The 18,067-nt window shown below is 37.3% G+C and overlaps 1 protein-coding gene across 3 annotated transcripts in view; it reads left to right on the top strand.

The window, feature by feature from the left end:
- LOC107550443 (discs large homolog 1-like protein) overlaps window positions 1-18,067 on the top strand; it is a 138,986-nt gene that overhangs the window by 5,651 nt on the left and 115,268 nt on the right. For all 3 annotated transcript variants that reach the window (XM_016231721.1, XM_016231719.1, XM_016231720.1), the window contains exon 3: window positions 13,084-13,247. In XM_016231721.1, the coding sequence (XP_016087207.1) occupies window positions 13,084-13,247 (164 nt within the window). The remainder of the gene's footprint in view (window positions 1-13,083; window positions 13,248-18,067) is intronic.

The following is an 18,067-nucleotide window of genomic DNA, read 5'->3' as shown; positions in this document are numbered from 1 at the left end:
ATCGTGCAGCCCGGGACAGGACTTGACGGATTATCTTACATGACTCCGTGAGTTGGTCTCTATTTCTTCGAGCCAAGCTGCATAAACTACATATCAGGCATTTATGTAATGCATCTAATTTGTGCATAAATGGCTGTTATGTTAAATAAAGTTTACTAGCTACAGCAAATCAAGTACCTGCACGCCGTTGTTGTTGTCTCGTCTCCCCTCAGATACGCTGCAATGGCGATCCTGCACAATTTTCAAAACCCCCACAAGATGGCGGCGTTTATCGGTGAAACTGATATTACAAAACTGATATCCGATTATGGTAAAATGCTTAAACATGGGGAAAAATATCAGTAAATCGATATATCGGTCGAACTCTATTCACGGTACTGATTTCACAATACAATTTTCTCTTAATTTTTCTTTTTAACAAAATGAGATTTAAGACAAGTTATAAATGAAAACGTGTCCTTTTATTATTTCTCCAACAAAATGCTGCACATTTCTTTGTGAAATTTAAATATGTCGAATAATAAAACTAACTTAAAATTTTTAAAGAAATCCCAAAGCAAATAATTAAATAATACACACAAAATAAATCTCTTCATATAAACAAACTAAGGCTTTGGTTCTGCTTTTTTCATTTAGAATCAGAGGCAACCACTGCATGATCCAAACAAAGATGCTAAATACATGTTATTTAGATTGCAATTAGATTGTATAATTTCGAAATTTGAAGCAAAAACAGAATGGTCTGATTTTAGCTTTGTGAATGAGACGCAAATGTCACTCTCTTAAAGCAGGTGGCGCTTATGGAACTACACGTATTTATAGGCTGCTGCCCCTTTAAGACCGAATGCACGGATCCAATATAATGATGCACTTGAGATTTCTTTCACCACTGTTTACGTTCTCTTAAGCCTTAACAGACTGTTTACGAGAATACTTGCCGAGACAGTTATTTTGAGAGAATTTTGTGTGCATGTGTTCATTCAGATGCAAGGATATGCGAAAGAGGAATCAATTCTGTGTACGCATATTGTCTGAAACGTGGCTCTCTGTGCACGGTTTGAATGAGTGCGCGAAGCTCCAAATGTGCGTGAATGGTTTAAAACACTTGAATGTTTAAATCGGCAAGACTTAGAAACACGTGCAAACGATCAACTATGATCCGTTTTACCCCTACAAGCTAGTAGGGGTAAAACGATAGGGCGGCGATACACGATTCAAGATAGGGCGGCGATAAATTTTGGTAGCCAGACTGGAAAACACAATAGCCCCGGAACATCGGGCTAGCGATTTTGCGAGACCTGGTGTAATTGTGTCACCTGCAAATGACATCATAACCCCTCGATTGCCGGTTTTGTTTTGTAGAAAACATGGAAACACCAAAGACGCTTTAATATGTTGTGCGTTTTAATAGACCGGTGACAACCGCACAGAGTAGCATTATAACAGAACTTTTAAATGTATCTAGTATGATAAAACAGCGCTGCTTTTTTCCCCACATACGCACGATACGCTCGACCGGAAGGAGCGGAAGCGGTCGACTGTGGCATAATAAAAGCTCCACTGATTTCGAGCCGTGTGTCATGCTCGTTCAGCGGCCTCGTTTCGCTTTGACTGCTTTTAGCCTCACCCTGCTTCATTCTACTACGTTAATAAATCATTAGCTCATCCAGGAACATGATTTCTGCCCGAGTCCCATCGGATTGCTTCGGCTGTGGTAATGAAGACAACAACTCCCCTGATTTCACACTCAGTCACGGCGTCATCAAACTACGCCTTTGTCTCTTTGTTTATTTTGAATATGTGCCCTCTAGCGGCGAAAATTACATATTGTGCCTTTAACCACAGAGTTGATCTGTTTATCAAATTTCAGAGAGGCATCAAACTGAACCCCAAGACTCTTAACTACCGATTTACAGAAAGGAGCTAAGTTCCCCAAATCAGAGAGGACTTGAGACTCAGAGTTTTCGAACTAAATTACCTCGGTAAAATCTGCAGGACCGGGAAGTTTTAGCAATGTGGTCTAGGCATGGGCCGGTATGAGATTTTGATGGTATGATAACCTTAAGCAAAAATTTCACGGTATCACGGTATTGTTGTTACAGCTCTATAATGTGTTATTGTTAAATGACTGCGGGGAAAAAAACTAAAATTGTCCGCTGAACACAATATATTTTATATACACCGAATATTATGAACAGTATAATTTGTTTATTTTTTCTTTGATTTGTTTCCTAAAAAGAAGAAAAATAAAGAATGACATCTTTATTTAACCTAAATCTGTAATTACAGTCATTTAATTTTAGTTATATAATTTATATACATATCATTTAGTTATATAATTTCATATACATCATTTGATTTAATAATAACCCAATTTGAATATAATTTCATATACATAATTTGATTTAATAATAACCCAATTTGAAGCAAAAACAGAATGTTCTGACAAGCTGTGAAATTATACTACATGCCTGAACGAAACAAACAGCAGAAGCTCGGAATGAGATGCATATTCACTCTCTGACAGCAGGAGGCGCTTCTGGAACACCAGATACAGCGTTTCCTTGGTTACCGCTGTAAACAAAGCAGCGCTGCGCTGAAACACTGCTTTAATATGAACTATACAGAGACGAGATGAAAAGAAAATACCACGTAAACTTTTCTGAAGACAGTCAGTTCCCCTCAGAAACACATTCATATAAACCCCCAAATCAATATTGAGGATTTTCTTCCAATAGTTTGTGCATCGTGAACAGTGAGTGATCTGCCTGCTACAGTATTTTTCTCTGTGTGTCCATCTTCAGAGTCTCTGGCCTGTGTTAACGAGCATTTACAGACTTCATATTTTCACATAAATGACATTTTGTAAAATGATTGCATTGCAACGCAGTTTGTGCAAGTCCAGAAAAGAGATGAGTTGCAATAAGACAAAAAACAGCCGGTTGCCGATCACGTAAGTTCCAGGGGCAGCTCCTTAAGTTCGGCCATCTTACACACACGTGACTGACCGCTCGCTCGCACAAACAGGAGGAGGAGGGTCGTGTTACTTTCTACACTGCACTCAACCTGAGGGATTCCTACATTTTCAGTCTCTGAGGAGACATGAAAAAGAGTGCATACCGCAGGAATAGTATAACGGAAAATATTAGTGGTTTTGAAACGCTGAAATATTCAAATCGTGGTATACCTTGAAACCGGTAATTGGCCCATGCCTAATGTCGTCTGAGAAAGTCAACTGATCATCAATCATAACTCCAAGGTTTCTGGCTCTTTTTGAAGGAGTTATGGTTGATGTGCCTAACTGGATGGTGAAATTGTGATGAAACGATGGGTTTGCTGGAACCACAAGCAATTCTGTCTTGGCAATGTTGAGTTGAAGGTGATGGTCCTTTATCCAGCAAGAAATGTCTGTTAGACAAGCTGAGATGCGAGCAGCTATCGTCGGATCATCAGGATGGACTGAGAGGTAGAGTTGAATGTCATCAGCATAGCAGTGGTATGAAAAGCCATGTTTCTGAATGACAGAATCTAGTGATGCCATGTAGACAGAGAAGAGAAGTGGTCCAAGAACTGAGCCCTGAGGCACACCAGTAGTTAGATGTTGCGACTTGGACTCCTCACCTCTCCAAGATACCTTAAAGGACCTATCTGAGAGGTAAGACTCAAAGCACTGGAGCACGGTTCCTCAGATGCCTTTTGCCAATAAGGTTGACAGGAGGATCTGTTCCAGCAAGATAAGTATGGAAGATTTGGAATCCGCTCTTGCCAGTCTTAGGGCTTCAGCAACTGACAGCAAGCAGTCTGGTTTCAGAAGTGGACAGGGACTTGGTTGAAATTACCATATTGTCTGATGCAGCTTGTGTTTTCTGATGGTTCTGAACAGTGAAGTGACCTGGTTAGATTGATATAGGACACGTTTGGCCTGATATTATAAAGATTTTGTGTAAAACAAGACACCTGTATTAACAGTGGGTTTGATGTGTCATTGTAGTACTACTAAAATAGGCAGAGATTAAAAGAGCTCCATTTTTATCATGCACATTGTGTACTCGCAGAGCATGGACGGGGTCACTGAGCTGACATGAATAAACAGAACCCCTCATAATGACACTGGTATTATATTAAGGGCAAAGTAGAGCGTTTAGTTTCAACCTCTTAATAGCTAATTCTCAAACAATGATTAAAACTCTGTGTACCTCACTCAGAATGTCATGATTATTAGTAATTTGCTTCAGTCATAACTCCATCTGATGCCAGACCGATTTGCCTCAGGGACCAGATTAAATATCAAACTCATAAACCTCCCTTTCTTTCATGTTTTGTCCTGTCTTTTTTGTTGTTGTCTATACTGCTTATATCTGGTAGAACAAACAGATGTAACGGTTTTGGAGTTAAAGACTTGATTTGAGAGATGCTTTTTAGCACATTTGAATAGGATTAGTTTTCCAGTGATGTTTGGGTTATTATTAATTATTAATAGAGGCCGTCTGCAGTTTCATGCACTGATTGGGATGGGATTGGGATTTCTATGTCTGGTTGAGGCTTGTGGGGAATATACAGAAGGTAATGTTCTCTGGATATTTGCATCACAAAACTCATTCAAATGAACAATTTATATATGTGATTATAATAATTACATTATAGATAGATAGATTTCTCACAGATTTTCCCTGGTAGTTAGTTAGAAAACAGCATGTGCTTTGCCCTTTAATGTGACGTTTTCTTCACACAACGTTTGATTTGCAGTTAAAGTTGCAGTGTACATTTGTGAAATAAAAATTAATCAGACTTCCTCATGGAAAAATCGTATTTTACTATGTCCATAGATTCACTTCTGTAATTATTACTATTAGGAACTGATTTAAGACACATACTGTAGAAGATGCAACTCAACCAAGTGTAAATGCACCTGATGCTACATATGGAAAATGTACTCCTTGTATATCAGCATAAAGAAATTTGGAAAGCCCCACCATCCAAACCTAAGGGAGAGACATGGATAGAGCAAACTCAAAACTTAAACTCTAATTGCCACATGAGGTGATGAAAGAACTTTTGATGTTAATGATTAACATCATTATTCCTGTGCTATTTCTATAGCACATGAACAGTAGATCAGATTTATGTCCATTTGCAGAGACTGAATTATGTGGCCAAGTGTAAATGGAATGAATGTGTACTAAGTTTAAATACCCCCGAATGATTGTTAGCAAAAATACAAAATGCGTCAATTATATTTGTTCAGCATAACTTTACATAAATGATTTGCTTGCAAAAAAGAGGGTCTTTCACCATCTGCTTCCTGATGTGCTTCAAAGAGATTTACAAATGAAATTATGAATTATTTTGCTCAGATAATGCAGCTGACTCAGCTAGAGTGCTGTGTAAACGTACAGACTTATATAATGCATTTTTAATTGGTTTGATGCATGATGATTCAGCACTTGAAAAATCTGAATGCTGTCATTTGGACCTTTTCAATAAGATAGCATAGTTTGTTCTATTTTTTCCCCTACTTTTGGACAGGTTGGTTGCAAATTTGAAGCTGCTCTTGACATTTAGTGTTCTACCAATCTTTGTCATTTTTTTTTTTAACACTTTAAAGACTTTTCACATAACCAGCAGTTACCCGCTATCAGATGTCACTACATGTTATAAACAAGACATGCTTTGGAATAATGTCAGTCACTGGCACACACATAGAAATGTCAGTTTCTTACTGTTTGATGTTTCAATTTCCAGGTAGTCAGAGACAGAAAAAGACCTGTGATCAGTGATCACTGGTTTTTCACAAAAAACAAAACAAAACAAACAATATTTTCGATAAGGTGAACTGAAAACCCCTTGCATTTCACCTGAATAACACCAGTCTTTAGTTTTCAGTAAACAGACTCAGTATTTGTTTTCCTTTTGTGTCTATGGGACAAATGTTTTATTTTATTTTTGGCCAACATTAAAGGTGGAATATGCTGTTTTTATAAACCAATTATATTTAAGCTACTTAAACAACTATAAACAAAACAGCATCATGTATGTATGCATAGTTTAATACAAAGGGCCGAAAACCAATCACACAGAGTACATTTTTCATTTAAAAACATGAGATGCAGTGGGATGGGGAAAAAAATCTGCCATAAAGTCTCGAGATATGTTTTTTTAAAGTTGAACTTACATTCATTTTACATGGCTTTCTAAAAATTTTTTGTTTCCGCTCTTTTGTGCGAGACGCGAGTGCAACGGTGATAGATGTCCCTCTAGAAAATGCGCGAAATATGCATTCTGTGTGAACGGCTTGGTTTCAGTTTTGACGTAAACAAGATCTTCTCCGCATTGATGTTCTCTTTTCCCTCAATATTTGTAATGAACACATGCAGCAGCGCCGCATCTAGTGGCTTCAACTGGATAGCCTAACAGAAACATTAAAATGCAATGACACTTACATCGTCATCGCATCTCGTGCACCACTAGCCAAGTTTCCATCCAAGGATTTTTTTAGGAAAAAATATTTAGCGCTTCAAAATTTTTACCGATACAGCTGATGGAAATGCCATTTATCGATACAATATCTCATGTGTTATCTATATCGATACTTCAAATGTCGCAAAAATTGTTTGGAAACACTTTTTGACGAGAAAAGGGGCTTTAACACAAATAAATATGGTGTCACATGGCAGAATTATCCTATAGGCAGCGTCCGTGTTCATGGTGTTGCTCACATTAATGCACCATTTCCCCGTAGCATATCAGCATGACCACCATACCCCCGTGATATTACTATGCCAAGCACATTTTGTTTTACGTGGATATTGGAACGCGAAGTACAACATTTTTAATTAATTTGTTTTGGCTTGTAAGTAGCTTCTTATATTTTTTTCCCTTGTTTTGTTCTGAGTTCTGTTCTACCATTAAATTTAAAGTAGCATTTGTAGTGGCGTGAGGGGAACTAAAATAGCATGGTTTTCAATGTTTGGCTGACTGTATTTTATTATGACAATGAACAGGCTGCATCGTTAAGTAAGTAATGCTTAACTGCGTGATTGAGGCGCTGGCACGATCACTTGTTTTTTTGTTTCATTTTCCTTATAAATGTGGAAACAACTTGCACCGTGTCTACACTGAACGCGAGCGGCGTGGCAACTGTGGTGTCCGGTGTAGACAAGGTGTTACTATACTCCTTCATTTGTGGTCATATGAGAGTCAGACATTATTCAATACTATTCTAAATATTCCTTTATTTGTGTACATTCACAATAAAAACAAAACATTGTGCTTTTGTAAAATAAAGGAAACAAACAGGATGCCTCTTTCTCAAGAGTGCATCACAAAAATGAGCTGAAATTCTGCATTTAGGCTGCTAATTGTTGCACAGTTTTTTTTTTCTTTTGTTTTGTGAATTTATTATTTAGAAATATATTTCGCATATAGGCCTATTTATTTATTTGATATATAGCTTTATAAAGTTTTCTCCTTTCACAGGAGCGCTGCAGGTGTGTGACTATGTGAATCCTCACGTTCTGTTGTTCATGCTGCTTTTTGCATGTATAAAATTAATCCCAGGAAAACAAATTTAGGTGTTTTTATTGGGTCACAGCCATGTATCAATTCAAATTTCATTTAATTGTAATTTAACATAATCTTGTCGGTTAATAATGGCTTAACGACCGTCAGCTGTTGTTTAGTAGAAATAAAATAACCGAAATTAACATTTCCTCTAAAAGTTAATCAGAAAAATAAGGATAGGCTAATACAACTGCACCTATTTATGAATAATGCTTGATGATCAAGTATCTAAATAGTCTATAACAAAGTAAAAAAAAAAAATTATTGTATTATTTACGCGATAAAGTGAAGTGACATGTGGCCAAGTATGGTTACCCATACTTGGAATTAGTGCTCTGCATTTAACCCATCCAAAGTGCACACACACAGCAGTGAATAGGTAAGTATGGAAACATCTCAGGGCAATTTTTTTTTTGCGATACACCAAAACTTGTGCGACAATTCGTTTTTTTAGGGATGACGTCATCATGCACACCATTTTATAGGTAAAAGGCCAGTTGGATAGAATTGCTGTAGACAGCAATTTTCGCAAAATCTAATAATTTTTTTTAAGCGTGTTCTCTTTGTCGATAACAAAACAGCACAAAAACTGGATGGACATTTGGCTACTGATAAGGCTGCCTCCTTAACGCACACCTACAATTTGTGGATTTTAATTTAAATTCGATGAATATTCGAAATTCAAATTTTTTTTTGACGGCCCTAATTTGAAATTTAGATTGCCCATCGAGAAGAAATGCTGCAAGTTTGTCGTAGGAAACCCAAACATTCCATCAAATTCCTTAATCTTGTAAAAACTGCCAATGTTTACTAGGGATGCTCCGATCTGCCTTTTTCGCCACCAATACCTAGGGTTCGGTATTGGCCGATACAGATACCGATCCGATACCAGTGAAGTTTTTTTTCCCTCATTTAAATAAATGTAGAATTTATATATCTCTGTGTGTGTGGAACTGATAATCATTCTTTCACAATATACTAGATACAGACTACTTCATTATAAAGAAAAATACAATAAACAAATATGAAAAAATATAGGCCTATGTATATTTATAATCTATGACAAAAAATTATCATAAACTAGGTTAGTGGATAATTCGGCAGCAAAAGTTATTCTAGAAAATCAGTGCACAATAATTTTAGAAATCCAAACATTTAGTGAAAAAACAATATTTTGTGGGGAACAAATAAAAGTGTTACACTAAATATGGTAAAATGTTACACATTGCTATTTGTATTATTATAAAATCCATTCATTAAAAACATTCATGAATGTATTTAACAGCTTTTTAAATATCTGAAAGTACACTCTTAATATCAAGCAGTCAAGCATTATAATATGATAATCAAGTATTATTTAATAATAGAAGTTTAGTAATTAGAATTAAAACTTGGTAACCATGAACTTAGGACTGGTGCTGGTGCTTTTTTTGGTCATTCAGTGTTCCTGTAAAAATAAAACTAACAATAATACTGATAAGATATTATTATTATTAATTATTATTATTATTATATTATACGAATTCTACTAATAAGAACAATATAAAAATGCAGTAAGGATTAATGAGCTACTGGATTCATGAATATTAATCAGGTTGTGTGTGTTCGCTCGAACTGATTCGCTGAAATCAAAACAGGGACGATAATAGGTGAGCACCAGCCAATGAGATTGCCGTTTGCGCATTAGTTCCGCCTACTACAGGAAAACCCGGCAGTTCTTAAAAGCTGAAGAATTCCAAAGGAACTATTTTTACAGGAAAATACAACAAAGTATATTGTTTACATGTAGCGCATCAATGCTGCATGTTATGTAAGACTCTCGCTCTTTGCGTGTAGAGAAAGCGACGGGAGTCGTGCGCCTTCACACTAGAGATTACGATACGCCAAATACACAAACACAGGTGCGCTGCGCATCCATTCAAATGAACTGGAAAATAGCACAGATCGCTTGACGGAGAGTGAAACTCTGAAGCGCTCAGTCAGAGTGTTCTGTGACTGTGAGTGAAAATATATCTGTGCTAATCATATACTCAGCCTCCAACTCACACACTGGCGAGTAAAATCTGAGAATTTATTAGCCATCGGCTAATATTAGACATCATTTAGTTGCCCAGAGTGAAGATTTAGTCGCATATGCGAGTGATTTAGTCACAATATAGAGGGTTGACAGTCTATGAGCACGAAGTGCATTGTAAGCGCTTCGTGTTAAAAACTGCAAAGCAGAAAAGGACAAAGGGAAGAGAAATTGATGCGTAGTGTATTATATCTGTGCAACAGTTATTGAGCCTTTCTTTTAACAGTTTTAAATTTCAGTTACTGTGCAAGTTAAAAACAATTTATAGTCTTTTCTACGCCCGTGTTTTGTTCTCACAGACACCTGGTAGCAAGTAACAAAACAACATTAAACTCCGGCAAGAAGATAAACTCCTTTTTGCTAAATCATAGAAATGTATTTACAAATCAAGTATAATGGGAACACAGAATGATCTTGGAGAGATCGAACGCGACCAGGGTTTAAAGGCTGAATGAATGACTGATAGCCACAACGGAGAAAAGAGTTTGTGTGAATTTTAATGTAAGGACTTAAATATTCATATGTAGCCCCCATTAAGCTATCGTATGACTTCAGAAGTAACACAGAATAATTCACACAATCGAAAAAAAAAAAAAAAGATCAGATTTGGATCGGCTCTCTCTGACGATACCCAATCTGAGAAAAATGGCAGTATCGGAGCCGATACCCGATATGAATATCGGATCGGCGCATCCCTAATGTTTACCCTTGTTTTACCACACTGTCTATCTCTGTGTATTTTGGCAAGTCTTCGAATTTTGGCTTGCACTGCTGTAATGGTATCTTAATTTCTTTTTCCACACTGGCTAAACACTGTCTGGCTTAGGCTGGACAATAGCATGCGCCTAATTCTCGCTATTGGGTGCGTGGAGTTATGCAGATACATATGTTGACAGGCAGGTAAGATATTCTATCATTCGGACCGAACATTGGATGAAGATTTTATGGTCCTGAGACTACCATAGAAGCTATTGCTATCCAGGTTGTGAAGAGACTTTCAACCAGTATAACAAAAAATGTTTATGAAAAACATTACATACCCTAACTTTACATAAAACATGCTAGATCTAAATGATTAATGTTCATAGGACAGATGCTCACTAGTGGGAGCCCAGTTACAAGCCTGCAATGTTTTTTCAGAGGGACTGTGAAGTGACTGGACTCCGTATTTCAAAGGGAAACCAGAGATGAGGGAATCACTCCCACCAGCATGCATTATAAAAATATTTATTCTCATTGCTGTGTAGCTTTAAGTGATCCAGTATGTATTTTCAGACCTGTTACCCAATCTCTGCCATGCAGAGAATAACTATATCCCTCTTCTATTTTCTCTCTCGGCTAAGTGTCGAACCGCATAGCCAACCACAGCACACCATTCTCTCAAACAGTTATTTCCCCTCTACTTGTGGAAGAGACTAGTTCCCTAATGTATTTTAAACTGCACATATGCCTTTTGTGACGATTGCTACTCTCGGTTTGATTTTTAAAGTGGTGTGAGCTTCTGTCTTTTCTGCCATGTACATACATAAATATGAACTGTTTACTCATGACTGGGTGGTGGTTTTCAATAAAACGCTATAAATGTTCATAATAAAACGTCCCTGTGTGGTCCATTTGTTGTTTTTGTTGAAAGCATGCTTGCTGACCCGTGTATCATTATGATTGTAACCCAATGAATGTTGTAACAGCTGTGAAACGACATTTAAATCTCCCATGACCTCTAGCTTCAGACTACATTCTTGTTTGCAATCTTTAAACTGATGTTTACTTCACACCTTCACCTACCACCCCTGCAACCCCCCTCCCTCCCTCCCCCACCACCATTCAACCTGTGCTTAAGGTCTGTGTAGAGGATGTGAACCGGGTCTTCAGGAAGCAGAAATCTAGAAAAGCTTCAGGCCCAGATGGTGTTTCACCTGCCTGTTTAAAAGTCTGCCTGACCGACTGGCCCCCATCTTCACACAGATCTTCAACGGATCATTGGAGCTGTGTGAAGTTCCCTGCTGCTTCAAACGCTCCACCATCATTCCGGTCCCCAAAAAGCCCAAAATCACTGGTCTTAACGACTACCAGGTTCCTGGGCACCACTATCTCTCAGGACCTGAAGTGGGACACTCACATAGACTCCATTGCAAAAAAAGCCTAGCAGAGGTTGTACTTCCTTCGCCAGCTGAGGAAATTCAACCTGCCACAGGAGCTGCTGAAACAGTTCTACTCTGCTATCATTGAGTCTGTCCTGTGTTCATCCATAACTGTCTGGTTTGGTTCAGCTACAAAATCAGACATCAAGAGACTACAACGGACAGTCATGACTGCTGAGAGGATTATTGGGGCCCCTCTGCCCAGCCTCCAAGATCTTTACATCTCCAGAGTGAGGAAAAGGGCTAAAAAAATCACCTTGGACCCCTCACACCCAGCCCGCTCTCTCTTCGAACTGTTTCCATCTGGCCGGCGCTACAGAGCACTGACCACCAGAACAGCCAGGCACAAGAACAGTTTTTTTCCCACAGGCTATATTCAGCCTGAACAATTAATCTTTCATAATTATACATCGTCCATCACAACTAACATAGTTATATTTATATTAAACTGCACACTTTGTAAATAACATATCTGCACACTAATAAACACATCTGTACATTTATCTAAACAATTACATTTTTTTCCTATACTTCTGTTTCTGTATAAAGTACATTATTTAATTAATTTTCATTTTTTTATTTTTATTATATTAGTGTTATATTACATCCCTACTGTGTTATTCCTATGTATGTCTGCACTATCATGTATGTCTGCACTATGTTTGTACTTTCTTCTACACTGGAAGCTCCTGTCGTCAAGTCAAATTCCTTGTGTGTGTGAACATACTTGGTAATAAAGCTCTTCTGATTCTGATGTTCACTCTAAGATGTGTATTTATAGATACATTGTGTTGGCTACTAAATCTCATCAGTAAAGAGACCCTGATCATTAATGAACAAGCATTCACAAGATTTTAATCTGCACATTTAATGTGTCCTTGAATGACCTTTAAAACTCAAAAAAAAGAAAAAAAAAGAAAAGATATTTGGACACTTAAGACACAATTAAAAATGTAAGAAAGTTTTTTTTGGCCACTTTCCGGTTGTCAAATATTAGTGAAACATATTCATAGTTAATATGATGAACTACACGATGAACTTGAGAGGAAATAACTTCATGGATCCACTAAAAAAATCACAGTGGTATTGTCCGTTTAGAATTAATAGCATGAATAATAATAGCATCAATATGACATTTATATGAAATTGTTTAGGCAGTGAAATTCATACATTTACATTTAGCATAAGTGTAAATATTTTTTGGGGCCACTGTATCTTGATTTTCATGAATAACGTTTTTTTTAGTAAGCTCTCTCAAATATGGGCACTACAGAAAAAAAAGGAAATAAATCTTTTCTCTTTTAACAGATATCCAGGAATTTTACGAAGTGACCTTATTGGATAGTCAGAGATGTGGGGAATCAGTGAAAGTGCCCGATGCAATACCCCCAGTGAACCTGTGGGATTTCTCTAGCATTCAGAGCACAACGGTGATTTCAGACACCCTGCCCAGCCTTAGCAGCAGCATAGAGGTACGTGTGCTTCAATTTCTAATCATCTGAATTAGATGAAATTAGATTTTTTATTTTTTTAGGTCAGATTGATGCAGTTTTAAAAATTTTGTATGTAATTCGATGTCTGCAAACATTTCTAGCATTTCACAAACATCTCAGTGTAAAAACATTTGAATGTTTTTAAAGAAATTCAGAAATTGGCATGCCACAACATGGTCATTTAATTAGATAGTATTCAGATTGCAAAGCAACAACCAAACATGGCCTATGGTTGACTGACATGTTTATTGGGGATTAATGGTAATCTTAATCTTTATTTGTAACTGTTATGAATTTGAAATGGGCACATGCTTTTGCTGTCACACTCGCTATATAATCATCAGTTAGGCTTTCTGAGAATTTGACATCCTGCTTTGCATGCTATCACAATTATCATTGATATTGAAATTCACTGTAATCCAGTTGAAAAGGGTCTACTGGAAAACGTTTACAGAATGACACTTGCAAAGAAACTGTCAGAAAAGACACTCTGTCTTCCTGGATTCAGGGAGAGCATATTGGTCTCAGTAGCTCTGCGTGACGCTGTTGAAAACAAATACAACGAATGGGTCTTTATGCTCCTTGGCTGTAACTGCAGTCTGTGTATGCTGTCTGTGCACTTGAATACTTTAGTAGCAGATGTTCTCTTTCCAGAGATGTAGAGGAAGAGAATACTGTACTTATGCAGAATATCCTGAAATAAGCAATTATCAGTCAGTCAATGACCTCTTAAAAGCATAACAAGATAGATAAGTTGTGACAGAATTGCTGCATTAACTAATTTTAAGTAACTAAACTAAACAAGCAGTAAAAATACTTTTTTTTTTAAATGTAGGAGTGGATGTACAGAGACTTTCAGACTTTTGCTGCTTGATGTTGCTTAAAGTGTTATGAAAACTATTTCATCACCGGTCATTTCTCACCACAGTTATGAAAAATGTTGAAAAAAGTGGACGTGGTATGCTGCGAATGAGCGAGGAGAAGAGAACACAACAGTTGTCTTTTCCACCCAGTTTTATTTCGCTTTCAGTTAAAAGTATAAAAGGTTCTCACAAATGCATAATGCACGCAACAAAATGAACAAACATATTATACATGGCTTTGTAAGCTCACAATTCATTACACAATTACAGATAATTTTATATCTGTAATTTAATGGTAAATGGCAAATATCACTAGTAAACAGAATTTTTTGTTATTTTGCATTTCTAATCAAACTGCAGTTTTATGCAATTATGCACAAAGTGTGAAAATATTAAGTGTATAAAATATTTATTTTTATACAGTGTAATTGTGTTTTTAGGAAACATGCTAGCTTTTCGGCTTTTTAGCCGTAAATTTATATTCCAAAAATGTTTCAAGTGTTATTCCACCACAAAATGCTTTGAAACACTGTAATGACAGAATTTCATATAATTAATTAATTCATATATTAATTTGTATAATTCCCATAGTACTCTTAAAACCTCACAGCTTTCCGCTATTCCACACAAAACAAAACTACTCTGCGTGCTGTGCACACATGAAACGGTTATTTAAAACTGTGCTTTATGCTGGACGGTATTTATTTATCCTGAATTCTTAAAATCGCAGTAATCAAATACAGTTTTAATGATAATTAAAATATGAAATGGTAATACTAACCGTGGGGAATTTTTTCATGATTTATCGTCAAACCGGTAATCATTTTATCCCTACTGTGATACAACAGAATTTAACTTTAAAATTACATAAAATTTCCTGTTAGATCGATTACAGTTTTTCCCCTGTATGAAAATATTCAAACAGCAGTTAGACTTAGATGTGTAAACCGTGTTGATGCAGTATGTATATTTGTAGCTGGACCAGTCTGTTTTGGGAAGGCAGTTGTCGCAATACCACCACCTGCCTGCAACATGAACAGCCACTTTTGAATATATTTATAAAAGAACAGATTATTCTGTTTTAAGCAAAGCAGTATTGGCTCCACACATTAGCAAATTTGAAAGAGGACCTTTACCGATCGACTAATATCCCACTAACAACATGACATTTTCAGAATGACCCGTGTCACAAGACAAAATGTTTTTAATTTTTCTGTGGGTGAGTTAGTCACTAAGCTGATCTGATTCTATAAACTGGTAAACCTTTATAACACTACAGCTTGGAAATCTGAGCCCTGAAGAATTGACTTGGAATGATCTGTCATACCATTAATGCAATAATCACTTATTCTAATTTGTCTTCCACTGTAACTTACAGTACTTTCTAATATTTAGTTTTATACAAACAAAATATTAGTTGCTTTTTTCAGGCTTTTGAACTTCATAATAGTGAAATATAGGTCAATTTAAATAAACTTGCACCTCTGCTGTGTGCTTCAATGTCCTCAATGTGCAATATTTTCCTTCTTGTTTCTTTCTGTGTTAATAAAATGGCCACTCTCAGGACTCTCCCCTCCTAAATGAAATCCTTCATGTGCTCGCTAAAGCGAAATCCTCCCCCAGTGAGCTGGATCAAGTAAGTATCATCCCGGCACGGGTCTGGTGGGTTGGGCATCCCCCATGGCCGCATGTCTGGGCCGCTCATTTCCTCCTACCCCATTCCCCAAGCCTCGTTGATGGGGATTACTTCAAGAATAGAGGGACTCGTGTGTCATTGTGCTCCATTCATTTAGGCTTGCCTTATGGGTCTGCTGTGGACGAATGCCACAGCATTGTCGGTGGGAAATCAAGTTTTGGTGGTCAAGCTGTGGGTGGCATTTTCACAATTCTGAAACTTTATTCAAAATGTGTTATCCGCATTAAATTCATAATCTCTGGAATGTGACATTTATTTCTGAATATGATCAGCTGGATACAGCTGATAACTTTTTATAATTTGTGGAATTGGACTTTAAAGTACATTTAATATAATTGTGAAAATGTCAATTTGGTGTTTTAAGTTTATAAATCTCCTTGTACCAATGTGTATTTAAAACTCTTATCCAAGGACTGTGTTTTTTATGCTGAAATTTGTGTATTTTGCTAGACCCCGACCGATATATCGTTTAGCCGATATGAGCCTGTCGCCGATATATCTGTATCGCCGAATATGCCGCCGATATGAACTTTTTTTTTTTACAGAACATATAACGCAGATTAAATGCTTCTGAATGGTGTAATTACCTAGTTTGTCCAGCAGAGTGCGCTCCATTGTTTGCTACTGGACCCAGGTCATTGTAGTGTAGAGATGCGCGGATGAGCTCAAACTTCACCCGAGTCCGCTGCTTCAAATTATCCGCCCGCCACCCACCCACACCTATATTTGATCGTCACATTACAATGATTCTAATTCTTTGTTTTGCATGATATGATGAATGGATGGCTCATTTTTAACAGCACATTCAGTGACGTTAGAGACTAAAGCTGATCTGCGCTTCACGGCACACGTCTGCGGCGCATTAAAGCCTGTGTTACGGCCACCGGAGCTGATCGTGGCCACTCAATGCTGGTGTTTACCAGCCGAACCACGGCCCAGAACTCATGCTTATCACATCGATCACATCGCGCGGCGCAAAAAAATACAATAGAATTCTATTGTATTTTGTCGCGCCGCTCGTGTCCGGTGTAGAATAGAATAGGGATGCAACGATACTCGGTATCGGGCCCGATACTGAGCTCCTGTACTCGTACTCGTTAAAATGCTCCGATACCAAATGCCGATACCACACAGCATGTGATAAGCGCCATATTCAGACAAAGAAACACCGACAACAGAACAACATACAGCAGAATGGAGTTAATGATGTCTACTACGAAGTATATGTATGCAATGAATATAATGTTAAACATTCAGTATTTACTGTATAGCTGATGTGCGCGAGCTGATAAACAAAGCATGCTGAGTGGATTGAGCGCGCGGCGGCGCAGATGCGCGAGCTTGTCGAGTGAATATATCTTTCTCACAGACATCACTGGAAAGTTTGTAGTTCGGTCGGATATGTCAAAAACAAGTAAGTAAAACAATGCACAAGTTACTTAACGGTAGGGAGAGAGAGAGAGCGCAAGAGAGAGAGAGAACGTGCGCGCAGTTCTGTTGTGTGATCTTTGATGTTCACTCACTGATTGTAATCTATTACATACCTTTCTATCAAAGTTATCGAACATTATCAAGCTGAATTTGTTCTGACACAGTTTAACTATAAAACTATAGCAAATAAACTGTGATAATGTGAGAAATGTTGAAGGTGTCTGAATAAATTTTGGTTTGACTATCTATTTGATAAATTAAGTTAACCAACTAACATTATACATACTCTTTTGGTTTCTGTACCCAATATTTAAAAAAAATTACAAATGCAATAAAAAAATATTGGTATCGGTACTCTGTATCGGCAAGTATCAAAAATAAAAGTATCGGTATCGGGCGAGTACTGGAAAAAGTGGTGTCGGTGCATCCCTAGAATAAAACCCATTATGTTGTCTACACCGGATTCAGTAAACTGATGCCTCGTTCTATTTATGACGTGCTGACAGAAGTTCAAATGATTTTCAATGGTCGCTTTGATGCGTTCTGTTGCAGCGCAGACACGGTGTCAGCATAGTTTGTCAGTACAGTCAGTAACGTAGCAGATTGAAAAGTTAGTATCTTTCTGCAGTTCAATAGATGGCAGTGCGGTGGTGGCTTTGAGTCTGTTGAATGGTGATTTAACACTCACTACGTTGTCACCTACTTGGAGAGACTTAATGCTAAGTAAATAAACATCAATGCCCTCTTACAATGAGCTCATATTCGTTTGCTACATTAGTAGGGCCCTATGATTTCCGCGATGCAGAAAA

The sequence above is a fragment of the Sinocyclocheilus grahami genome, unplaced genomic scaffold (genome assembly GCF_001515645.1).
Source record: "Sinocyclocheilus grahami isolate Dianchi unplaced genomic scaffold, SAMN03320097.WGS_v1.1 scaffold398.1, whole genome shotgun sequence".
NCBI classification, from domain to species: Eukaryota; Metazoa; Chordata; class Actinopteri; order Cypriniformes; family Cyprinidae; genus Sinocyclocheilus; species Sinocyclocheilus grahami.
Note: the sequence above shows the minus strand (reverse complement) of the source record. Positions and strands in the feature narration are given on the sequence as shown.